General features: G+C 55.5%; 1 protein-coding gene across 1 annotated transcript in view; it reads left to right on the top strand.

Annotated features, from left to right (window-relative positions):
• The first annotated feature begins 960 nt into the window (after positions 1-960).
• The window catches only part of PAPLN (papilin, proteoglycan like sulfated glycoprotein), a 31,389-nt gene continuing 9,838 nt past the window's right edge, over positions 961-22,511 (top strand). The window contains 20 exon segments of the mRNA XM_057488336.1: positions 961-977; positions 3,668-3,703; positions 3,893-3,952; positions 7,974-8,089; positions 9,008-9,068; positions 9,326-9,428; positions 10,862-10,992; positions 11,813-11,936; positions 12,382-12,462; positions 12,549-12,721; positions 12,878-13,001; positions 13,405-13,532; positions 13,909-13,973; positions 14,521-14,728; positions 15,258-15,440; positions 15,637-15,778; positions 20,033-20,127; positions 20,296-20,551; positions 21,487-21,607; positions 21,871-22,061. Coding sequence (XP_057344319.1) covers positions 3,698-3,703; positions 3,893-3,952; positions 7,974-8,089; positions 9,008-9,068; positions 9,326-9,428; positions 10,862-10,992; positions 11,813-11,936; positions 12,382-12,462; positions 12,549-12,721; positions 12,878-13,001; positions 13,405-13,532; positions 13,909-13,973; positions 14,521-14,728; positions 15,258-15,440; positions 15,637-15,778; positions 20,033-20,127; positions 20,296-20,551; positions 21,487-21,607; positions 21,871-22,061 — 2,368 coding nt within the window. The 5' untranslated portion in view covers positions 961-977; positions 3,668-3,697.

The raw sequence follows: 22,511 nt of genomic DNA, 5'->3' as shown, positions 1-22,511 counted from the left end.
TCACTATTTCTTGACTGTGTGCCTGTAACTGCAAACTGCTGAGATGATCAAGATGTAGGGAATCCAGAATACAGGTGGAGGAAGCGTGGGGTGGAAGGAACTAATTTTTGTGGAGCACCTATTCGGAGCTTTAGGGAAGCCAGTTACCTTCTGTGTGAGGCCCAAGTGAGCAGGCTGAGACTTACCCAGGTGACCCGACTTGCCTAAGTTCACATGCCATGAGAGGGAGAGTGGGTTCCCAATCCAGGTCTGTCTGCCTCCAAGGGCTGTGCTCCTTCTGCCACCCCAGGCGACCCCAACCCCCAAGTGGAGGGGAGTGTCTGGTGCAGCCAGTAAGTGGCACAGGGCCAGTGCAAAGAGGAATTTACAGCAGGAGGGCAAGTCTTATGCTTTTTTCTGCAGTCTTCTTTTTAAACCACTATTTTTGGGAGCACACCAATTCTTTGTAAGCAGTTACGCGCTGGGCACGTGCTCACCATGTCCCTCTGAGGTAGCAGGACAGGAGGCTTGAAGAAAAGTACCTTTCCTAGCCAGTAACTACCGCAGCCTGGCTGGTGCGTCCGAGATTGCCCCTTAACACTTTGTGTGGGTTCTACTTCCCCAAACCCTGGGTCCTCTTTGAAACTGGAGCGGGGAGTAAGAAGTCGTGGGCATGGGCCAGGCTAGCGGAGAAGAAGGGATCATAGAGGAAAAACAGGAAGAGATGGGGAGGTTGCCTCAGCTGCCCACCCTCCACTGCAGGAGAAGCTGCTTCCTCCCACTTCACTGGGAACCTTTGACCAAGCTCAGAAAATTCCTGGCTGCTGGGGTCAGGAAGCAGGGTTTTTTGAGTGAAAGAAACTATTTTCCTTTTCTAGAGAGGCTCTGGGTAATTCCACTCCCTTTTCTCTGCCAAGCTTTATCTGTGCCTGAGGCTTCACACAAGTCCTCAGGGGCCCCTGCTACACAGCTCTGGCTTCTCCCCTCTTCACTGATAGGTAAGACATGGGGCAGAGTTCAAAGCTTATGTTTTAATAAGCCTTTTTTCTGAGTATCAGGGAGATGACCTGCAGGAGCTAGGAGTCTGAAGAGGGGGTGAGCTCCCCACTGGTGACTTTTCTCTGCCCCAATGGAGGCCAGGGAAAAAACGACAAGTGGCCAGGATCGGCAAGGGGCTGATGCACCACAGAACTACAGCAGACTGGGACAAAGACAGGGAGCAGTGGGCATCAACTCTGCCTGCTACCGTGTGGGGAAGACTCTAGAGAAGGTGATGTTGACCAAGGTTTTGAGGGAAGAGTAGGAGTTTGCAAGGTAGTGGAGGGAGGGCTGTTTCCAGAGTGTATTGTGGGCAGTGGGAAAACCTGGCTGGGAGGGTCGAAAAGAGCAGCGTGTGTGCGTAGAAGCTCAGTTGTAGCAGAACTATAGAATTCCAAGTGGAAGACTAGCAGCTGGCTGGACACAGAAGTGTGCTGTTCGTAAGGGGTGTGGGGGGAGGTGGCATAGAGCTGGAAGGCCTGGGCACAGAGGAAACGGGACTGGAGAGGTGACTGGTGCCCGCCCAAAAGAGGATACACCGGTGCCTGCAGAGAGGAGAAGCAGCCAAGCCTTGGCGTAGACCCAAGCAGATGGAGGCACTGGGCATCGCCGGTCACTGCGGGGGCCTCTCCACAGAGGCACTGCCCTCCCCCCTGGGGATGGGTGTCCACGGGGCTGGGTGAAGGGAGATTGGCGGGGAGAGAAAGTCCAGCCTCCGCAGGCATTCCGCGAGACCAGGCCAGTCTCCCTGGCTGGGGGCCGGGGCGGACGCCAGCCGAGAGGCACCGCGGGTCCCGCGCGCCCGGGCGCTCCCCGAAACTCATAATCAGGCAAAGGGACGGGTACCGGCGGCTGCGGAAGGAATTTCCCCCGCCCCGCTCGCAGGGAGAGCCGTGTCGGAGGAAGTTCAGGGTTCGAAGGAGACCCCGCTTCTGGCTCTGTGAGCCGAGGTGGGCGCAGCTCCGGGGTCACACCTCCGAACCGCGCCCTCGGTCGGCGACGGGAGGGAAACGCTCGAGCCGCCCGCAGCCTGTGCTGGGCGGACGGAGGCAACGCGCTCGGCGCCGCGCCCCACGCCTCCGCCGCCCGGGACCTTCCCTCAGGGATGCAGGGCCTGGCGCGCCGCCCAGAGGTGCCGCGCGAGGTCAGCACGTGCTGGGTCCGCCCGCGCCTCACGTGGGAACGGCACCTCTCAGGTTTTGCGGGCGGCACCGGGCGCGTTCCCCCGGCGCGTGGGAATGCGGGGCGCGCGGGGATGAGCTTTGCATCGGGGGCAGATGGGGAAGAGCCCCTGCGCCCGCTGGCGATGGAGCAGGGATGCAGCGCCTGGCCACCCTAAGTGCGAATCCTGTGCAAGCCCCAGCAAGGTGACACGACGTTAAACAGCCCACACCTTGTGCCGGGTGCGCACCGCAGCGGGAGGAGGTCGAGGCTGCCCGGCCCCGCGGAGCAGGCCAGTGACCAATACCCAGGGTGGCCGTGGAGTCTGACGGGTTTTTTCCTTCCTTACCAAGTGCACTGAAATAACTTCTGAAGCTTTCCGGACTTTGGAATTGCAGATACGGGTCGTGGTCCAGTGTCAGTGTCGCAGTGGTGGTAGTACCCGGTAGTAGTTCTAGGTTCTCTCTCCTACCTTGTCGTCAGTCTCTCCCTTACTCTACTCACCCCCTGCCCCTAAGGGCGGTCTCCTTTGAGAGGAGCATCACTTGCCGCTTATTTTGTGTCAGCCCTAGAACAGGACTCGCACAGCATCACCCGCCTACCCCGCACGCTGAGGTCTCAGGGGCTGCACTCAGAGCAGAGCGGTCGCCCGGGCGGCGGGGCCCGTGGGGAGGTAGCGCACCGCCGCCCTGGGCCCCGTGGGCCCGCTGAACCTTGACTGGCTGAAAATAATGACTAAATGAACCACTGCTTGTGCTAAATTAACGCTGTAGGTATGTTGTTATATGTGCCAGGTTAAATTTAGCAGAACTTGGCTTATGTACGCTGTTTCATCCTTGTAAACTGAAGTCATCTTATACTTAAAAAATAATAGAATATAGGTAGAATTACAGATTTAAACTGTTAAGCATACACGTCAGTACTTGCTTCATGTTCTGAACTGAACGGGACACACTGTACCCACACGCACGCATACTTCACTCTGCGCACAGAGACGACACACGCGGCACTTAACACACACCCTGCGCTCACTCCACACACTGCGCATGCACGCACGGCCACACAGCAAATCCGCACGGGCACTGCACCCACGCCCCCTGCGTACTCACCACCGCACACGCACACATCACCCTGCGTATCCCACACGCATGCCATCCGTGCCCGCACACGGCACTGAACTCACGGTGGTATGGAGCCCACTCGGGGAGCTTCCCTTGCGCAGAGAAATGCTGTCTTGTGTTTAAAGTAGGATAAAATTAACAATTTTAAAGCTTTGAGTTTTAGAAGTGTCTTCAGAGACTTTCTTTTAGAAAAATCTATATTAAATAGTTTAAATAACTTATGTAGAGGCTTTTTAAAATAGGAATTTCTCGGTGAATTAAAACAGTGAGTCTGATTGCTTTTATTCTGAGCTCTGTCTTACAAGGACGTATTTCTAATTGCCCTCTTTTTTTCCCTTTGGAACACTGAGTTAATCTTAAACTTTTAGGAGCCAGAGTAGACAGGCCATTTCTCCGCCATGTGGGTGAGTGTCAGGGCCGCTGTGCCCCTGTGGCCCACCCGTACCCTGCGGTCCCTCTGCGGCTCCCCGGATCACCGGTGGGCATCCGCGATAGGGTGGCCGGCCCCCGCCCACCGCTCACTGAACCCGGGGCGCAGGGTGGGGCGGCGCCTCGTGCCTGCCCCGCCCGCTCCAACTCGGCGTCTCCCGCAGGCCGAGATGCGGCTGCTCCTGCTCGTGCTCGCGCTGCTGGCTGCTGCGCCCGGGTTCTCGGTGAGTGCGGCCCTGCCCGGCCCCCGGAGGCCCCTGCTGGGGAGGCGCGGGGGAGGCCTCAGCGGGGAGGACCCCTGGGGAGTAGGCGCGGGGAGGAGGCTCCCCGCTGCGGGCTGGAGCCCCACGGCTGCGGGCTGGAGCCCCACGGCTGCGACCACGTCCCCAGGAGAGGGACAATGGCAGGGAAGATGGGTCTGGGGGGAGCTGAGCCTGGCCGCTCTTTCAAAAAGGGGTGGGACCTTGAAGCCGTGGGGCCAAGGTGCCTAGCACTGCCTTCCTGGCTGCGAGCCGCCCTCAGCAAGAATGGAACCTTCCCACCTCCCTCTCCGTCAGGAAGGTGCAGGGCGCGCGCTAACGCTGGGAACCCCTCCCCTGGGTGGTCTTCAGAGGTGGAAGGTAGAGCACGGAGGGTGCTGGCACCAGCCAAGGTTGCAGGACTACGTAGCCCATTTCACCAGAGGCCTACCATCTGCCTGGGACCAAATCCGGCTGCCCCTCAGCCCAACTGTTTACATCTAGAGGTTTGGGGTGCACTCATTCCTCCCCAATTGGGGTCAGCATCTAGAGCAGGGCTGGCCAATATAAGTTTCTGAGAGGGTGGAAGTGTTCTGTATCTATGTTGTCCAACCTGTAGCCACTCGGTTCCTGTGGCTATTGAGCACGTGAAATGTGGCTAGTACAACTGAGAAGCTGAGCTTCTTAATTTGGTTTTAATTAACTTAAATTTAAATAGTCACATGTAGCTAGTGGCTACTGCATTAGTGCACATTTAGAGAGTGGACACAGGAAACCAACACAGGAAACAGAGCTGTTTCATTAATGGGGGCCCAAAGGATGTGCTCCCAGGAGAACATGCTTGGGTCCCGGGGATATACAGGGAATCTCCTAGACAGCAGGACCTGCCTTTGGGGAGGGGAGGGACTGCAGAGCAGGCTGGGTCCTGGAGGCTACTCCTGCCAGGCTGCTCCTGGCATTGACAGGATGGAGGGTGCAGTGGCAGCCAGGTCCCATCCTGCCCCTGGAGAGCTCTCCCAGAGGGTCCCCACAGCACAGCCCACCCCTCTGTGAGGCAGACCCAAACTATTTGCTGCCTTGGGGAGGGAGGGGAAATGCTGCCTCTGAGGAAACGTGAGTCAAGGACAAGAAGGTGTGAGAGGCAGGCAGGGGTGGATGTCAGTGGGTAACAGGCACTCCTCCAGACCCCACCTTTCCAGCCCTGGCCGCAGAGCCCTGGCTGGGCTGCAGCCCTCCTCCCTCGTGTCTTCTCCCCACCTGCCAGCTTCCCACGGTGGCCTCTACCACCCCATGGTCCTTGCTCCTTAGAGGCCACACTCTGGAGTCCTTGGCCTAGGCATCCTCCTGGGACCTGGCTGCATGAAGGCCACAGCTCAGGGAGGACCGTGGCGCCAGTGTCAAGACCCCAGGATGAAATGCAGAGGCAGCCCCTGGCAGCTGTGCGACCCTAAGCATATCACCAGGTCTTAGATTCCTATAATCTGGGGGTAATCAGACCCACCCCACAGGGTACCAAGCAAATGAAATGAATCAAGGTGTACAAAGGCCGTGGGTTCTAGTAGGAGCCTTCTCCCTCAGAAGCAGCTGAGTGGCCTTCTCTTGCCTCCTCCTACCTGCAGAGTGTGAGCTCAGAAGGGGCTGGGCCTGGTGAGCCAAGAACAGTGCCTTTCGCTGCAGCTGTTCGGGAGAGGTGTTGGCCCAGGCTCACAGCTCAGCTGCCTCCTGTTTCTGGTTCTAGCTGGGAGCACCAGCCACCAAAGGATCGTTGAGCTCATCTCCTGGGTTAGCTTAAACACAGCAGTAGATGTTTAGGGAGGAAGACAGTACAGATGCAGCTCTACCAACATGCCTCCTGCCTACCTCCCAGCCCCAGGCTGGGGCCAGGGCTTCCTGAGGCATTGGACTTCCAGCTTCCTTGCCTTGGCCTCCATTCCCACCTGCACACCCTCTCACACATGCACATGCACTGGACAGTTGATCCCATGGAACAGCGCAGCAGGAAAGGGGGCTGCTGAGTTGCCCCCCATGGGAGCTGGAGGAGGCATGGGTGGGGTGCTGAGACCAGCTGGAGGCAGGTGAGGGCAGGCAGGGTGAGGGCCAACTGGACCAGCTCATTCTGGCTTAATTCCATCAGCTTGTGGTTTGGATAGTTACGAAGGAACAAAAAGTGTCTATGCTGCTGGCTGAATGTGCCTGCTTTCCTCGCAAAGACAGTGTGGAGCAGAGGGCAGGACACAGCTCTAGGATTTGGCAGGCTAGGTCCCTCAATCCCATCTGCTGGTGGCCCTGGACAAGTGGATGCCTGCCTCATAGGTGCTGGGCCTGAGGCAAGGGGATGTTTGTCAGGCTCCATACTTAGTATGCAGGCCCGTCCTCTTCTGATACCATCTTCCCCTTTAAAATCAGAACTTGATCCAAGTAAGTTTGTTTAAATTTCACTGAGAGAACACATATTCTGGATCACTGATTTTTGAAAGCATGGAGTTTGTCCCTGTTAGAGCTGAAGGATAAATGATTTGAAGAGTGAAACTAAGACCTTTGGGCTGGTCAGCCCTTCCTTCTTGGTTTTATGTGTGGTTCAGCAAATTTACTGTAATTTTTCTGGCCTAGGGTTCTGCTTCTGCTATAAAACAAGGCTAACTTGATATTGGCACTGGGGGTGTTAAAAATAAGCTATGAGCTATCTGCAGGTGTGTAAACCTCCATCCTCACATGAGAACCTATGAGGTGCTGGACACTCCCGGTGGGAGCAGAAGCTTGCTTTTCCACTCTAGGACTTGAGTCCTTTCTCTGGAAAATGGGAGTAATTTTTTCCTAGAGATTCTTATGTGGCGATGCCCCAAATTAAGGTCCCTTTCCAGCAGACAGGACATATTTCCAGTATACTTTCTGCATTCTGGCAAAACTGTGAAGTCCAGTCTAACACCTGTCCTGTCTTCCTGACTCACAAAGTCCTCCAGGCTCTAGATCCTTCTATCTTTTGATTATCTATCAAACTTGCTTCACTGTTTGATGCCTCCATTCCCAAGTTACTTCATGATCTCAACGGCTGCTCCAGCTCCAGCCATCACATCTGCTTTCTGGCTAGCAGGAAGGAGTACAGGAAGAAGAAAAAGGAAAAACACATACGCAGGCTGTCTATTAAGGATATTATTGGAGGCTGCTGCACAACACTCTTATTTTCATCTCATTGGTGAGAACTTAGTGATACAGCCACACTTAGCTGCAGGAAATCTGGGAAATGAATTTTTGTTTTGGGCAGTGAGGTACCCAGCTAAGAAAGGGAAGTAGATATTGCAGGGACTCCTGAGAGTCTCAGCCACAGATTGGCAGGAAGAAACCACAATTACCCACCATCATGTACACACAGGGTTAGATTAAGTCCCTAGTTTAATAGGCCAGAGCTATAGAAACTTCCTGAAGTGTCACCACATAGAGCAGGAGCAGATGCATCAAGGCTTGGTGTGGCTTTTCCACTCTAGGCCCTGGTGAAGCCTGGCACTTCCTGGGGCAACACTCCCTGTGCAGGTGGGGCTCTCCCTACCTGAGGGTATGGCCCGCTTCTCCTGCTCATTCATATCTCCCTCCTGGAGGGCACACTCTGTGGACCTATGGGCTCCTGTGCAAGGGGATGTTCGTAGACATCTTGGTACTCAAGCCAGACTGAATACAGGCCAGGGGATATTGTCATCAGGGGAGAAATGATCTGCCCCCAGATTGGTGGTTTCCCCACTGTGCCTGGCAAATAGCAGGAGTTGCTGGTGAGGACTACTTTGACAGGTGAGAAGGACTGGCTCTCAGAGCCTTTTGGTATATGGTGGCTAATTCTGCAAATGAATATGTTTGGGGTGTCTGATGTTACTGCCAAGTCCTGAAGGGCCGTCTCTGGGAGAGGGAATCCCAGGCTCCTTGAACAGGCGCGGGAGTATCTAGGCAGGTGCCCTCCTGTGAGCCTCAGTGCCCTTGGGCAGGCTCCAGCCATGCTCCAGTGCTGTCTTCTCCTCAGGCCCCCAGGGCGAGGCGGCAAAGTGACACCTGGGGCCCCTGGGGCAACTGGAGCCCCTGCAGCCGGACCTGCGGAGGAGGCATCAGCTTCCGGGAGCGCCCCTGCTACTCCCAGAGGTAGGGGATGCCACAATGGGCCAGCTTGGTAAACAAGGGCAGGTAGAGGGAGTTGGCTGGGTCCTGGGCTAAGTGTTATGGGCCAGTGCCAGGCCACATGGGCAGAACCTACCAAGCAAGGTTGGCTCTGGGATAGTATGAATGGAGCATTTGAAATCAAGCCCTTTCCCACCTACTTACATTCTAATTCCAGAAGAGTGGAGTCAACCTTACCCTAGGGCAGCTGGGGCCGGCTTCATCCAGCCCTGAGTCCCTAGCTCCTAACTGTCTGGCATGTGGCAGGTGCATCAAATTCTTGTTGAATTAATGAATGATCTTCAACAATTCCTAACGGGTGCAGTGTCTCTGTCTTCAGCCTCTTCGTCAAGTATAGACGTTTTCCATTTGAAATGACATATTAAGCACCTACTATGTGCCCTGCACTCTGACAGGTGCCATGAGGGGTGGGTCACAAAAGAAGGTGTGGGGACAGTTTGTCTGTTAGTGGGTTTAACTCACTGTTCGGGAGAACCCTGTGAGAGGAGGAAGAGAGAAGAGAGATTATTCTAAGTACCTTATACACATTTACTCCTTAGATGGCAGAATGACCCTACCAGATTGGTGTATATTGCATCTTATTTTATCCGCAAGGGCGGAGTTTGAGTCTCTGGGAATCTGCTTTAAGAGGCAGAGTGGTCCTGTGTTAAACGAGCCCCAGGAGAGTGAGGCTTCTGAGTCTCCCTTCTCCCAAGCACAGACGTGGGACTTACTACACCTGCCTCAGGGGAGTTAGGTGTGCGGGCGCCCCTGTTCGCCTTGCTGCCCCCTTGGCCCAGCACTGCCTGCGGGGTAGCCCCGTAGCAGCGGGCCGGCCTGTGGCCAGAGAGCCCCTGGAGGAGGCGGGGTCGGGGCTTCCCAGTGCACTCCTCCGTCCGGCAGGAGAGATGGAGGCTTCAGCTGCGTGGGCCCCGCCCGGAGTCACCGCTCTTGTCACACACAGGTAGAGCTCACTGGAGGGGGTCACCAGCTTCCCAGACCCCTACCCGCCTGACACCCCGCGGGGATGCGCTGGAAACCGCTCCCTCACCCGGCACTCCTCCCCCCTCCGGAACCCCAAAGCCCCCTGGAGGGGAGGGCGCTGCGGCACCGCCCGGGGTGGGGGAGATGGGACAGGACTTGGCCTCCGGGCCAGTGGGCGGGCGCCCCCCCGTTGTGAACCCACTTTCCCGCTCCCGGCCTGGCCCTCGCCAACCTCAGAGCTGCCCCGCCGGCGGTCCGGACTTCCGCGCCCAGCAGTGCGCTGAGTTCGACGGCCAGGACTTCCAGGGGCGGCGCTACAAGTGGCTGCCCTACTACGGAGGTAAGCCGGCGGTGGCCTCCGGCACCCCTGCCGCCCCTCCTTCGTTTTCCTATGCTGTTCCCCATCTTCTGGGATCTCTTTTATACACTGATTTTCCATTTCACAATTCTTACCACCGTGCTTTGTCAAATACATTCTAAAAAATCACCAGTAACTCCAGCACGTGCCCATCGCAGCACAGCAGTGGCGGTCATTTTGAGATCTTTCCATTCTTTTTTTCCCTCCATATACATTTTCAAATAGCCATGGCTACGTCTATGCCATTTTGAACCCTGTTTTCGTGGCCTGCTCCGGAAAGTTTTCCTCGTGGTGCACAGAGGCATTGTGGCTGGGCTGGTGCCTGACTTCGGACAACTTGCAAGGGGGACTTGGAGGGGCTTGCATAGCAAGACCCCATTTACTGAGGGCCCCCTAGGGCAGGAGGTCACGCTCATGGTAACTTTGACGAGGGTGTAGGTCGTTAATTTTCAGAGTGGTACAGTTCACCAAAAAAAACTCTCTATATTGCATATAATTAAAACCTTTTAGATGAGTCAGAAGATGCCTTAGGATGATCCTTCTATTTTCGCCGCTCACTGCGAACGACCCCTGGACGCTGCAGTCTGGGTTCCAAGTCAGTGAACATTTCTATCCTGTGTGCGCCCCAGGGTGGGAGAGGGGTTCTTGGCTAGAGCGGGTGGCCTCAGTGGGGCCCCTTGGCATTCATTGCTCCTCCTGAATTGTGAAATGAGTGTGTTTTGAAAATAATTTAAACATACATATCTGTATTATAGAAGTATTGGACACAGAGGAAAGGTTAACAGGGGTCATAGAGAGATGCCTTCTTTGTTGTGGAAGTTGATTACAATCCCGATAGCACTTTTGGGCTGTTTAAACGACGTGTATATAATATTTAGTTAAATATAAAAATTGAAACAAGAAAGACCTTAACCCCTTGTCTTTCATAGGGTCACTGCTGGCATTTCAATCTAGACCTTTTCACATTATTTTCTCTGTGTGTGTGTGTGTTTATGTATTTATAGTACATAGTACCATTTTGCATTTTCCCCACATTGCTATATAGTCTCCATAATTATAACTTTAAACAGCATATTGAATGTGTTATTCTATTGACAATAACTTACTTGAAGAGTAGCTCATTATTAACACTTGGGCTATTACAAATCATGCTGAGATATGCCTGCCTGAGTGTCTGACTTTTTCCTCGTCCTGGGATTTGTCTTCGACTTGATCCCCAGAAATGCAGCAGTTTCTAGGAGAACATCCCTTCTCCCTGGGATGGGGTGGGGTTCTGAGCCACTTGGGGACACTGCCGCCAGGGATTTCTTTCCTAGCCGTTTGTGTGCTTCTGGCCCTTGCCCACACTAGGCTGTTGTTAGAATAGGACTTGAACTTTGCTTCAAATTTCAACTTTACCCTCTTGCCTGCCCCAGCCCCAAACAAATGTGAACTGAACTGCATTCCCAAGGGAGAGAGCTTCTACTACAAACATAGGGAGGCTGTTGTAGATGGGACACCCTGTGAGCCTGGCAAACGGGACATCTGTGTGGATGGCAGCTGCCGGGTGAGTTGTGCTCCCCACCTCCACCTGGGGGCTGGCCTGGGGCTTATTGCAGGGTGTCCCCCTGCCTTGTTCCACCCCAGCAGGGCCAGTGGCTCTCATAAGCTTGATGTCTTCTCAAGAGTAGGTTCTAAGGTGACTCACATCACAGATGCCCTATGACATTCTTACCTTTCCCTTTTGAAAACTAGCCTCACAGTAAAAGTAACTCTCTGGGTGGCAAGTTACAGAAACCAACTCAGACTGACTTAAGGGGAAAAGAAAGCCATTGAAGGGATGGGCTGTCTGGTTGCCGGCGCCTGAATGACACTGCTGGAAATGTCTCTCTGCTAGCTCTCTGGCTTTACTCTTGCTGGGTGAGCACAGAATCAGGCAGGCTCTTTCTGGCAAGGGTGAAGATGGCCACAGCAGCCTGGGCTCCTGCAGTCCCGCCTGGCAGCTCCCTGGGAGAGGCAGCCTGTTCCAGGGCTTCCAGCCCCTTGCCCATGCTGCAGTTGCCTCCGATTTATCTTGCTTGGGGCTCTCCCGAAGCAGTCTCTTTGAGCAAGGGTTACCACCCACTGATTTGCCCAGGCCCACTGTTGGGGGGCTCTCAAACTCTTTGGCAGAGAAGTGGCCTCTCAAGGAAAGCGACGTGTGGTTGCCAGAGAAGGGGAGGTGGGTGCCAGTGGCAGAAGAGGTGGGCTGTCAGCTACTGGCCAGGGCCAGGGTGTGCTCAGCCCTGAGCTGAGGAGCAGGCCCTCCTCTCTGACGGGGCTGGTGACTCCCGGGGCATCCGTGACTCCCTCTAGCCTCTCCCATGTCCCTCATCTCTGCCTGGCAGGCTGTCGGCTGCGACCACGAACTTGACTCTTCCAAGCAGGAGGACAAGTGTCTGCAGTGTGGGGGCGATGGCACAGCCTGCCACCCTGTCACAGGCACCTTTGATGCCAACGACCTCAGCAGAGGTGGGGCCCGCTGGGGTTCCACAGACAATTGAGATGAGGGCCTGTTGCCTGTGTCTTCCTGGCTGAGGCACCCTCCTGGCCCTGAGAGGGTCTGATCTGACGCTCAGGTTGTACCTCAGGGTGGAGGTCAAAGCCGTGCACAGAAGCCTGTGGCCCGTGGGTTAGGGTCTCTGTGCACTTGTCCCGTGGAACCTCACATGGCTGCCACCTAGGTGCCCTTTCTCTTCCCCTCCCCACTGTTCCCAGCTGCCCCTTCCCCTTCCCAGTCAGTTGGGGTGCCTCAGCCTGCCCACCCTTCTGGCCTTTGTACAGCCGGTTCCTCCTTCAGGAACACTTTCCCAGGCAGCCCAGCCCTCCTGGGTCCCATTTGCCCTTCCCTGACCACGTCCTCAGGGCCAACTCGCTCCTGGGGCTTGGGTGATCCCAGAGATTCTTTGCCCCTCAGGCTACAACCAGATCCTTGTAGTTCCTGTGGGGGCCACCAGCATCCTCATCGAGGAGGCAGCTGCCAGCAGGAATTTCCTGGGTGAGAGCTCGGCTTGGGTGGGTTTGGGGCTGTGGCAGGAGGCGTGGTGCTCCGGTGGCTGACTGGGTCCCCCCCCCACCGTGCAGCGGTGAAGAATGCCCGCGGTGAATACTACCTCAACGGGCACTGGACCATCGAGGGCGCCCGGGCCCTGCCTGCAGCCAGCACTGTCCTGCACTATGAGCGGGGTGCAGAGGGGGACCTGGCGCCTGAGCGGCTCCATGCGCGCGGTCCCACGTCAGAGCCACTGGTCATCGAGGTGAGCGGGCCTGGCGGGAGACACCCCCTAGGGGGACTAGGGACACCTGGCCCCCGGGGGCCATAGGGGGTGCCTCTGTGCTGAGACCAGCAGTAGGGCTGCGGGACGGGAACACCCCACAGGTGGGCAGGCCTCAACGAGGACCCTCCTGCACAGCTCATCAGCCAGGAGCCCAATCCTGGCGTGCACTACGAGTTCCACCTGCCCCAGAGCGAAGCCCGGCCTGGCTTCAGCTGGAGCCACGGGTCATGGAGCACCTGCAGCGTGGACTGTGCCGGAGGTGAGGGCGGTGGCCCAGGGAAGGAGGCGGCCTGCGGGGGAGCTGGGCAAGTGGATGAGACATCTGCGTGTTATGGGGTCACCCCAGAGAAGCCCAAGGGTCCAGAACTACATGGAGGACCCCACCTAAGAGAACCAGAGAGGGCTTCCTGGAGGCTGGCAGCAGAGGCTGGGCCTGGGGCCCTTGACCAGGTGTCAGAGCAGGGCTCTGTCACCCCCAGATAAAACTCTCTGAGTCTGTTTTCTCATCTGCAAATTGGGGGTGTTGATGGCACCTACCCTGAGGGTCATTTGAAGCTTACCCAAGATGACACTTGGCACGTGCCCAGAATGGTGCTCAGTCCTGAGAATGCACTTGGTGAATTTTGACTGACTGGCTGCTCACTATGGCTGGGCCTCTGCAGGTCACCAGTCCCGCCAGGTGTTCTGTACCACCGACAACGAGGTCTACCCCGACCGCATGTGCCAGCACCAGCCACGGCCGGCCGACCGCCGCCCTTGCAACCCTCACCCGTGCCCACAGACCAAGCAGTGAGGCCATGCCCACCCCCTCTGCCCATGGTGGGGCCCAAGCACTTGGGTGGGAAGGGAGTGGGGTCCCTAGACTGCTTTAGGTGTTGAGCAAAGAGTTGGCCCAGGGTTCCCACCACTGTGGCTACAGTGGGGAGGCAGCTGTCACTAGGGGAGACCCTGGAGAGGTCTAAGCAGGACACCCAGGCTAGTTTGTCTACCCTTGTATGCCCAGCATGTTCAGGCTGGTGGTGGAGTGGGGAGAAGGCACTGGAGGCCCTGCCTGTCTGAGCCTTCAGGGGACTTGGCTTGGCAGATACCGAGGAGTGCGGGGAGTGGGCTGGGCATTGGGCCGGAGGGCCTGCGGCATCAGCAGTGCCTTTGTTTGTGCATAATGGACCTCTTACCTGCACCGGCCCAGAGTGTGGCGCCTTGCTGGGGCCCAGCCTGTATGTGGGAGCAGGTAATCTGCAGGCCACGGGCTCCCTGCAGAGCTGGTACAGTCCTTCCACCCTGTGGCCTTGGTGGCAGCTGGCCTCCCGGAATGGTGGTGGGCTTGGCTTTGCATGGTGTGGGTGCTGCCCTTTCCATGGGTCCTCGGACCCCAGGCCAGGCAGGCTGCCCCCCACGTGGGTGAGCACAGTCCTCCGGGAGACACCCCCAACTGAGGTTGGACCTGGAGGGAATGGAATCTGGCTGGGGGTGACAGGGAACCTGAAGAGAAGAAGAAAGAGGGGGTTCAGATGAGGACAGCAAGCTGAGAGGGGGACAGCCAGGCTTGGCATTGTAGGGACCAGTGCATGGTGTTGGGAGCTGGCCAGCAGAGCTGGCCTCTTGGCCTTTGGGCAGAGCTCTTTGCCCCCCATTTGCACAGGCCCAGATGTTTAGAGGATGGGCTGAGCTACAGGGGGTCACCAGTCCACTCTGTGTGTAAGAGCTGGTGCCCTCTTTGGCCTGGGCTTGGGCCCCTGCTGCTGGGCCAGTCTCACCGGATTCCTGCTCCCTGCCAGCTGGAAGACGGGTCCCTGGGCGCCCTGCTCGGCCTCCTGTGGAGGCGGCTCCCAGTCCCGCTCAGTCTACTGCATCTCAACCAATGGGGCCAGCATCCAGGAGGCCACTGAGGAGGCCGAGTGTGCAGACCTGCCTGGGAAGCCCCCCACCATGCAGGCTTGCAACCTGCAGCGCTGTGCAGCCTGGAGCGCAGAGCCCTGGGGAGAGGTGAGGCCCCTGCCTGGACGGGGCTGGAATCAGGAGCTGGCTCTGGGCCTGGGGCAGCAGCAGGACAGGAGTCTGCTGCTGAAATAGATCCTGGTAGGTAAAGAGACCTTCTGGGTTATCCTGGAAGCTGAGGCCAAGCCAGGACTCCTGCTCCAGTGCTCTTCTTCCTCTAGGATCCTGGGCAGGATGGGAAAGGCTTTGCCTTGGCATGAAGCCACCACTGGGCACATTTTTGGGAGTGAGGGAGTTGCTGGCACCTTCTGGGGCTGCTGGTCACTGTGTCCAGCATCTACATATGTACAAATTACAAATAAGGGAATGTGGGAAATGCACCTCAGCCTGGTGTCAGAAGCCATGGTTCAGGCTGTGTGACCTTGGGAGAGTGACTCAGCCTCTCTGGGCCCACGAGCTGGACATGGGCTGCAGGGTGCTATCCGCCCTCCATGCTGGGTCAGTGGGTCTCCAGCTGTCCAACCCAGCAGGCTCCTCTGGGTGAGGATGAGCTCTACTGACAGCTGGCTCCTTGCAGTGCTCCGTCAGCTGCGGTGTTGGCGTCCGGAGGCGGAGTGTCACATGCCGGAGTGACCAGGGGGCTCTGCTCCATGCCACAGCATGCTCCTTGGAGGACCCACCCCTCCTAACTGAGCCCTGTTTGCATGATGCCTGTGCCCCCATCAGTGACCAGGCATGGCATGTCGGCGCCTGGGGTCTAGTGAGTACTTGCCACACAACCCCCACTGCCTGGTCCCAGTCCCTTGGGTCTCTGGCAGGTGGCTGAATGCGTGCAGGTCCTCGGGGTTGAGTATGTTACAGGCCCTTCCCTTCCCTGCTGGGCACCCTCATTCTCACCCTGAGCCTCAGGCCTGTCCCCCTGTGCCTGTGTTCTCTCACCGTCCCCACCCCGCCAGTGCTCCAGGAGCTGCAACTCAGGCACTCGGAGGCGCCAGGTCGTCTGTGCCACTGCGCTGCCCAGCCGCTGCGGGAGCCTGCAGCTGTCAAAGCCTGTGGATGTGGAGCGCTGTAACACACAGCCCTGCCACCTCCCTCCAGGTAAGGACAGGAGGGCAGAGCCTGGTGACTTCTTTCCTGCTACAAAACTAGCCAAGCACTTCCTGCCTCAGGGCCTTTGCCCCCTTGCCCCCACACCATCAGTCTGTCAGCCACCTGGACCTCTCTTCTGTGTCTCTGTCTGCTGAAACCTCTGCCACTTGTAAAGGCCAATTCTGTGCAACCTCACAAGCACCTTGCTCCCTGTCCCCCGCCCCCAGGTGGCATCCCCTACCCCACTCCCATAGCTGATTGAAACTGCTGTCATTTCTAGGTTAGGTTCCTGTGCTGAGTGGCTGTACATGGCTTGTTAGGCCTACTAGCTGTAAGCTCCCTGACTTCCTTATTCCTGTTTATACCCCTCACAGAACTTATTTGTTAAGTGACTGAGTGAGTGCAGGGGAAGAAGTGCTCCAGGAAAGATTGCACTCACACACCCCTCCTGCCTCTGTCTTCCCCTTGCCCTTCTCCCCATGCCCCAGGAAAGAAAGTGTTCCTGCATGAGTTGCTCCAGGGAGTGCTTGCTTGGTGTGAGCATGTGATCTTGAGATAAGATGGGGTTGGGGCTGAGCTGCGTTGGGGGGGCCTTCTGATGCTCCAGAGAGGTGTGTCTTGCCCTGATGGGCTGCTAGTGGCGGGGGCCCAGGAAGTCGTGCTGGGGAGCAATAGGATTCTGGTGGGGGCACGTGGCAGGGTGGCTAGGGACCCGTGACCTGGGGTCTGCAGCTGATCTGGGTTCTAATCATTCCATGGCTGACCGGCCCTGCGGCAGCAGGCGAGTGCCTCTCCTTTCTGACTCTCAGTTTGCCCATCCACTCGAGGGGGCGAATAGGAGTGATTTTCTGGCTTGTGGTGAGTCATTTGGCACAGTGTCTGAACACACTGATTGGCAAGCAAAGGGTCGGGAATAGTGGTGGTGAGGCCGTGGGGGATGCCCTGGGCTTGGACCTTGGGGTGCATGAGCAGAGGGTCCTCAGGCTCCTACAAGTTCAGGTCCCTGGGGTCACTCAGTGTCCCAGGACCCTGGACACCTTCCTGGAAGTGGTAGCGCTGCGGGTGCCCCAGAGAGGTATTCACAGGGGGAAGAAAGAAAGAAAATGGAAAGAGAATTTCAGGTCAGCTGAGTTGTAAAGGAGAGAAGCTTCATTGTTATTTTTATAATTATAAAAATAACATATGTACATTGTGGAAAATTTGGAGAAATTGGAAAAGTAGTATGTAGAGAGAAACTCAAGTTGTCCCTGATCCATCCATTAGTGGGATGAATCTTCAGTGTGCTCCTTGGAATATGTGTGACTTTGTATCTGCTTTTTCTGTAATGCCATTTGGTATGTGGACATTCTCCAGTCTCACGATTTCTAGGGGCCACAATGGGTGAGATTTAGGATTTAGGTGGTTTCTGGTGGTTTGGGTAATGTAACTAATACTACAATGCATACTGGCAAATGCCTGGGAGGAGAGGCCCGGGCCTGACAAGGAGGCCCCCCTGGGGGGGGTGTCCGAGTGACAGAGCGTGGGCACCACTGCCACTTCTCTTTCCAACTCTAGACTCTAGAGCAGTGCCTGCCAACAGAAATAGAGTGCAGGCCACATGTCATGTGACATTTTCTAACAGCCACATTGCCAAAGTAAAAAGAAACAAGAGGATTTATATTTAATAATACATTTTAATTAACCCAATAAAATGTTTGCCACATGTAATCAATATAATAATTATGAGTGGGATATTTTATACTCTTTTTCAGAAGATTTTTAGAAAAGTTGAATCTTCGAACTCCAGCGTATAACACTTAGAGCATATCTCAGTTCAGAGGCTAACATTTCACTGGTGTACTTGATCAATATTTAGACTTCATAAAATGTACAGTTGAAAAAGTAGATTCACATACCCAAATTGTTCCAGACATACTGCAGTTGTTTTCCAACAAATGAATTCTAGCATCAGCTGTTAGATTTAAAATTCATTCTAATTAAGTAAAATTTATAACCCAGTTTCTCAGTCCCTTTGGCCTCTTGTCAGGTGCTCAGGAGCTCTGGGACTAGGAGGGGCCCCAGAACCAGCCCTCAGCCCAGGGTGTGCGGTGACAAAGGGTCTGTCCTGGGGTGTGTGTGTGCTCTTAGGGCCAGACCACGGGCTTCAGATACTTTGTCTAAGAAGCCCAGGGGAGCCATGAAAGCCTTGGAGCTAGACAGTGACACCAAGAAAACTACTTAGGAGGACAAATTTGGCACCTGCCTCAGAGTCAGACTAAAGTGGAGACAGGGAGATGGGTGGGGAGTAGGCTGCAGAAACCCAAATGCCAGCGAAAGCCACAGAGATGATGGAGCCGGTGCCACTGCCCAGAGGATGTGTGCAAAGGGGCCCCAGACTCAGGGAAGCCTGCGAAGAGGGAAGAGAAGAGTCACAGGAGGCAGGCTGGGCGTGGCAGCGGAGAGGGCGCCTCCAAGTTGAGGCAGCAGAGAGGGAGCAGGCTGGGACCCCCAGGCTGGTGGGGGGTTGTGAGGGCCGGCCCGGGAACGTGGGTAGGAGTGACAGGCTGGGGAGAACTGTCGGACTCCTCTGAGGTTTTGGCCTGGGTGAGTTAGGCAATAAAATGAAAACGAAATTTTGACTGCATATCTGCTGGAGTCTTCTGACCCTATATTGTTATTTTAAAAATATTCCCTGGAGACTGGCAAGATGTAGTCCATATGGTAAGGGAATTTTCACTTACTATTCCATTATGTAGTTATATGCTTATCATGGAAAACCTGAAAAACATTAACAAATAGAAGGAAGGAACCCGCCACCCCCACCCAACACACACACATCTGAAGCCCTCAGAGACTTCCTGAGCGTTTTGGGGTGTGTCCTACAAGCCATCTTCTATGCATTACTAAAAAAATTCCTGTGGTCCTGATTTTCTCCATTCAGCCTCTTGCATTTTTTTCTCCAGCATTTCATGATGAAAAGTTTCATCTTCTTAATAACTGCATTGAAGGGATTAAATATCATATACCATAAAACCCACCCATTCTAATTATGGTACAGTTTGTGATTTTTAGCAAATTTAGTAAGTTGGATAACAAGTTAGTGAAAATTTTAAACATACAGAAAAGTTGAAGAACTATGTGTGAGTAGCCTTCCACCATCTAAATTCTACAATTTTTACATTTGCTTTTTAATTATCTATTCTATCCCTTCATCTCAATTCTATTGTTTTTAAGATGCAATGTTTTAATTAAAAAATCCAAATATACAGTTAACCATTTTAAAGTGTGCAGTTTGATGTTATTGGGAGGGTTGACAACGTTGTGCAGCCGCCAGGTCTCCTCTGTCTCTCTGCATTTGCCGCTTCTGGATCTGTCATGTACAAGGAATGGTAAGCCTTTCGAGACTACTTTCTTTCACTTAGCAGTGTGCTTCTAAGGTTTGTCCAAGTTGCAGTATGCATCAGGACTTCCCTTTATGGTGGGACAACATTCAACTATGTGGATATACCACACTTGGTTCCCATTCATCTGTTGCTGGATATCTGGGTGGTCCCCACTATTTGGTTACAATGCATAATGTTGCTACAAACATTCACATACAAGTTTCTGTGTAGACCTATGTTGACATTTCTCCTGGGTATATATTTAGGAGTGGCATTGCTGGGCCAAATGTAACTAATTTTTTGAGGAACTGCTAAGCTGTTTTCACAGTGGCTGCAGCATTTCGCATTCCCCCTAGTAGTGTGAGAGGGTTACAGTTTGTCCACATCCTCACCCAACACTTGGTCTTTTTTATTAGAATCATCCCTACTGGAAGCGAAGCGATAGCTTGTTGTATTTCTTTGATGACCAGGGATGTTGAGCATCTTTTCATGTGCTTGCTGGCCATTTGTATATCTTCTTTGGGGAAGTTTCTGTTCAAGTTCTTTGCCCATTTTTAAATTGGATTGTGTTTTCACCAGTCTAATTTTAAAAACATCATTTTTTGTTTGTTTTATGTAGTTGGGATCAAACATAGATACTAATTTCATATCTGGCTTTTCTTTTGGCTAAACATGTAGTATTAGCATTTTCTATATGATTAAAGATTCTTAAAACATGGGAAAGATGGTTTACAAAATCACAGATCTGCTGATTTTCACTTCTGCTGTCCTGGGTTCCCTAGGCCCTAGCTGAGCGGTGGGGTGGGAGCAGACGTTGGTGAGGCCTGGCCACCGCTTGGGCCCATTCCTCTCCTCTCCTTCTTCCCTCTGCACTTCACCCTGGCTGCCTGGCTCCCTGCAGAAGTCCCCAGCATGCAGGCCATGCACACTAGCTCCAGGGTCCCCTGGACGTCTTTGGGCTCTCAGGAGACCCCTGCCTCAGGTGAGGAGCTTATGGTAAGCCCACAACCCTGGGCCCTGGAGATGGAGATGGAGATGGAGGTTGAGGGTGGGGACGAGGGGCTCAGTGAGGAGGGAGAGGGGTGGGTCTGATGTGGAATATAGCTGGAGGATGAGGAGTCAGGCAGACACATGGTGTGTCTTCTTGCTTCCTCTTCTTTCTAGGGTCCAGAAACCAATGGTGGGCACCCCAGAAGCAGCCCTCAGCCCAGGGTAACCTCCGAGGAGACCAGGGCCCCCACCCACCAGTCCCAGGCCCAGGCCCCTCCCTGCAGCAGTCCCCACACCGGCAGCCCCTGCAGGCTGGCTCCATGCCCTGGGACTGCAGACACAGCCCCCATGGGTGTTGCCCTGATGGCCACACTGTATCTCTTGGGCCACAGTGGCAAGGGTGTCCTGGCGCCTCATGTCAGCAGAGCAGGTGGGTGCCCCTTCTCCCTCACCAGGTCAGGAGGGAAGATGAGGAGGGACGTGGTGCGGTGGGTGGGACAGTGCCTCTCTCAGAGAGGGGTTTGCAGGGGTCAGGATGGGACTGGGAGGGGTGCCATGATTGGACAACCTTGAGGACCTGCCTTTATATCACGGAGCTTGCACTGTGCAGAGCCAGGTAGAAATCCTGCTTCACTGCAGCAGTCGCCCTGTTGAGATGCAGCCTGAGGCCCTGGGAGGGCACACGGGGAATGATTCTAGCTCTCAGATCCAAACCAGGCTCCCGCTCCCTCAGAGGCTGGGGTGCTTAACGGCTCAGACTTTGAGGCCAGCGGCCTGCAGGGAATTCTCAGCTCAGCCCCTGCCAGCAATATGCTGGGTGCCTGCGGGCAAGTTACTCTCTGGTCTTGGCTGAGACTCAGGGAACAGGGTGGCTGGCTGGGGTTGCTGTGAGCACCCATAGTGACCGGAAAGGGGCTTTGGTACATTGTTTTCCTTCACCTTCCCTCCCAGCTGCTGATTGCTGGAGGTGAAATTAGCGGTGGGACACTTTGGCGTTCTTCTGCCCCATCTCCCATCTGCTGCTGTTTTGTAAAACCCCCTTGGAGCCTGGTGCTTGGGGGGCTCAGGAGACTCTCTGTGTCCTTGGTTTGGTGCTGGGATGTGTCACTTTGCCAGTTATTAGGGACACTGCTCGGCCTATTGTGTCACTCTTGCCCCACACCCCACCTCTGCCAGCCACAAAGTGGTAGGGGGAAGTGGCAGAGACTAGGAGGTGCCCCGCCTGCAGGGACATGCTGGCCCCCACTCAGATCCTTACCTGGCCAGCACCCAGCGCAGGGAGCCTGAGAGCCTGTGTCCTGGGATGCTGACAGCTCAGGGTCCCGGGAAAGGTGGTGAGAGGGCTGCTGAGTGACGTCTGTTTAGGTATGGATGCTGCCCTGATGGGGTGTCTGTGGCTGACGGGCCCCAGCAAGCTGGCTGTGCAAGGTCTTACGATGGTGATACCACAGGGAGCAGGACAGGGCCCAGAGCAGCGGCTTCCACAGTAAGTGTCTGCTCATGCCAGGGGGCAGGAATCCCGCCCCGAGCGTGCTCACTGCCACCGTGACCCAGGCTGTCTGCAGTCTTGGCCTTGGAGAGAGGCGGTCCCTGCAGCCTGCTGGTCTGAGCCATCCTCTCCAGGGCACAGGGCTCCAGGGCTGGGGCTGGGCTGGGGTGGGGGGGCTCACCAGAGTTCTTCTGGCCCTTGATCACCCTCCAGGGCTGGGGCCAGTTCTGTCCCACCCTCTTCCTGCCACCCTCCCCCAGGCAGCCTGGAGTCCCCACCAAGAACCAGACCTCTTCCCAACTTCACAACTCTGGGCTTCCTCCCCAGATCCCTCAGGCCCGGCAGAATGAGTCCAGTGGGTGTCGGGACTCCCAGTTTGGCTGTTGCTATGACAATGTGGCCTCAGCAGCTGGCCCACATGGGGAAGGCTGTGGAGGCCAGCCCAGCTACGGTGAGTGGGTAGGCTCTGGTCCCACTGGGCCCCCAACCTCTCCACAGAGCCAAAACCTTCATACCGGCTTCAGTTATTCACTCATTTCTTCCACAAATATTTACTGATTGCCTACTAGATGCCAGCTTGTTCTCGTTCCCAACCATTTGCCCTTGAGGCTGCCTGGCTGCTTGGAGAATTGGGGAGAGGTATAGGTGGGGATCCTACGCAGGAGGAAGGCCCGTCCCGCCCCTGGAGGTGGTGCATGAGGTGGTGTAGGGCGGCTGGTGCCGGGCCGGACCGGGGTGTCTGCCCCCTGCCTGGGGTGTGTCCTGGAGGCTGGAGCTGCTGGGGACCGTCTTGGGGACATTGACAGCCCGATGGGCTGATGATCAGGTCTGCAGGAGGCTGGACTTCAAGCAGGGGCCTCTGCCATCGTCACATCCGAGTGTGGAGGTAGAGCAAGCTGTG

The sequence above is a fragment of the Manis pentadactyla genome, chromosome 11 (genome assembly GCF_030020395.1).
Source record: "Manis pentadactyla isolate mManPen7 chromosome 11, mManPen7.hap1, whole genome shotgun sequence".
In the NCBI taxonomy this organism is placed as follows: domain Eukaryota; kingdom Metazoa; phylum Chordata; class Mammalia; order Pholidota; family Manidae; genus Manis; species Manis pentadactyla.
The sequence above is the reverse complement of the archived record's forward strand: the minus strand, read 5'-3'. Positions and strand labels throughout refer to the sequence as shown.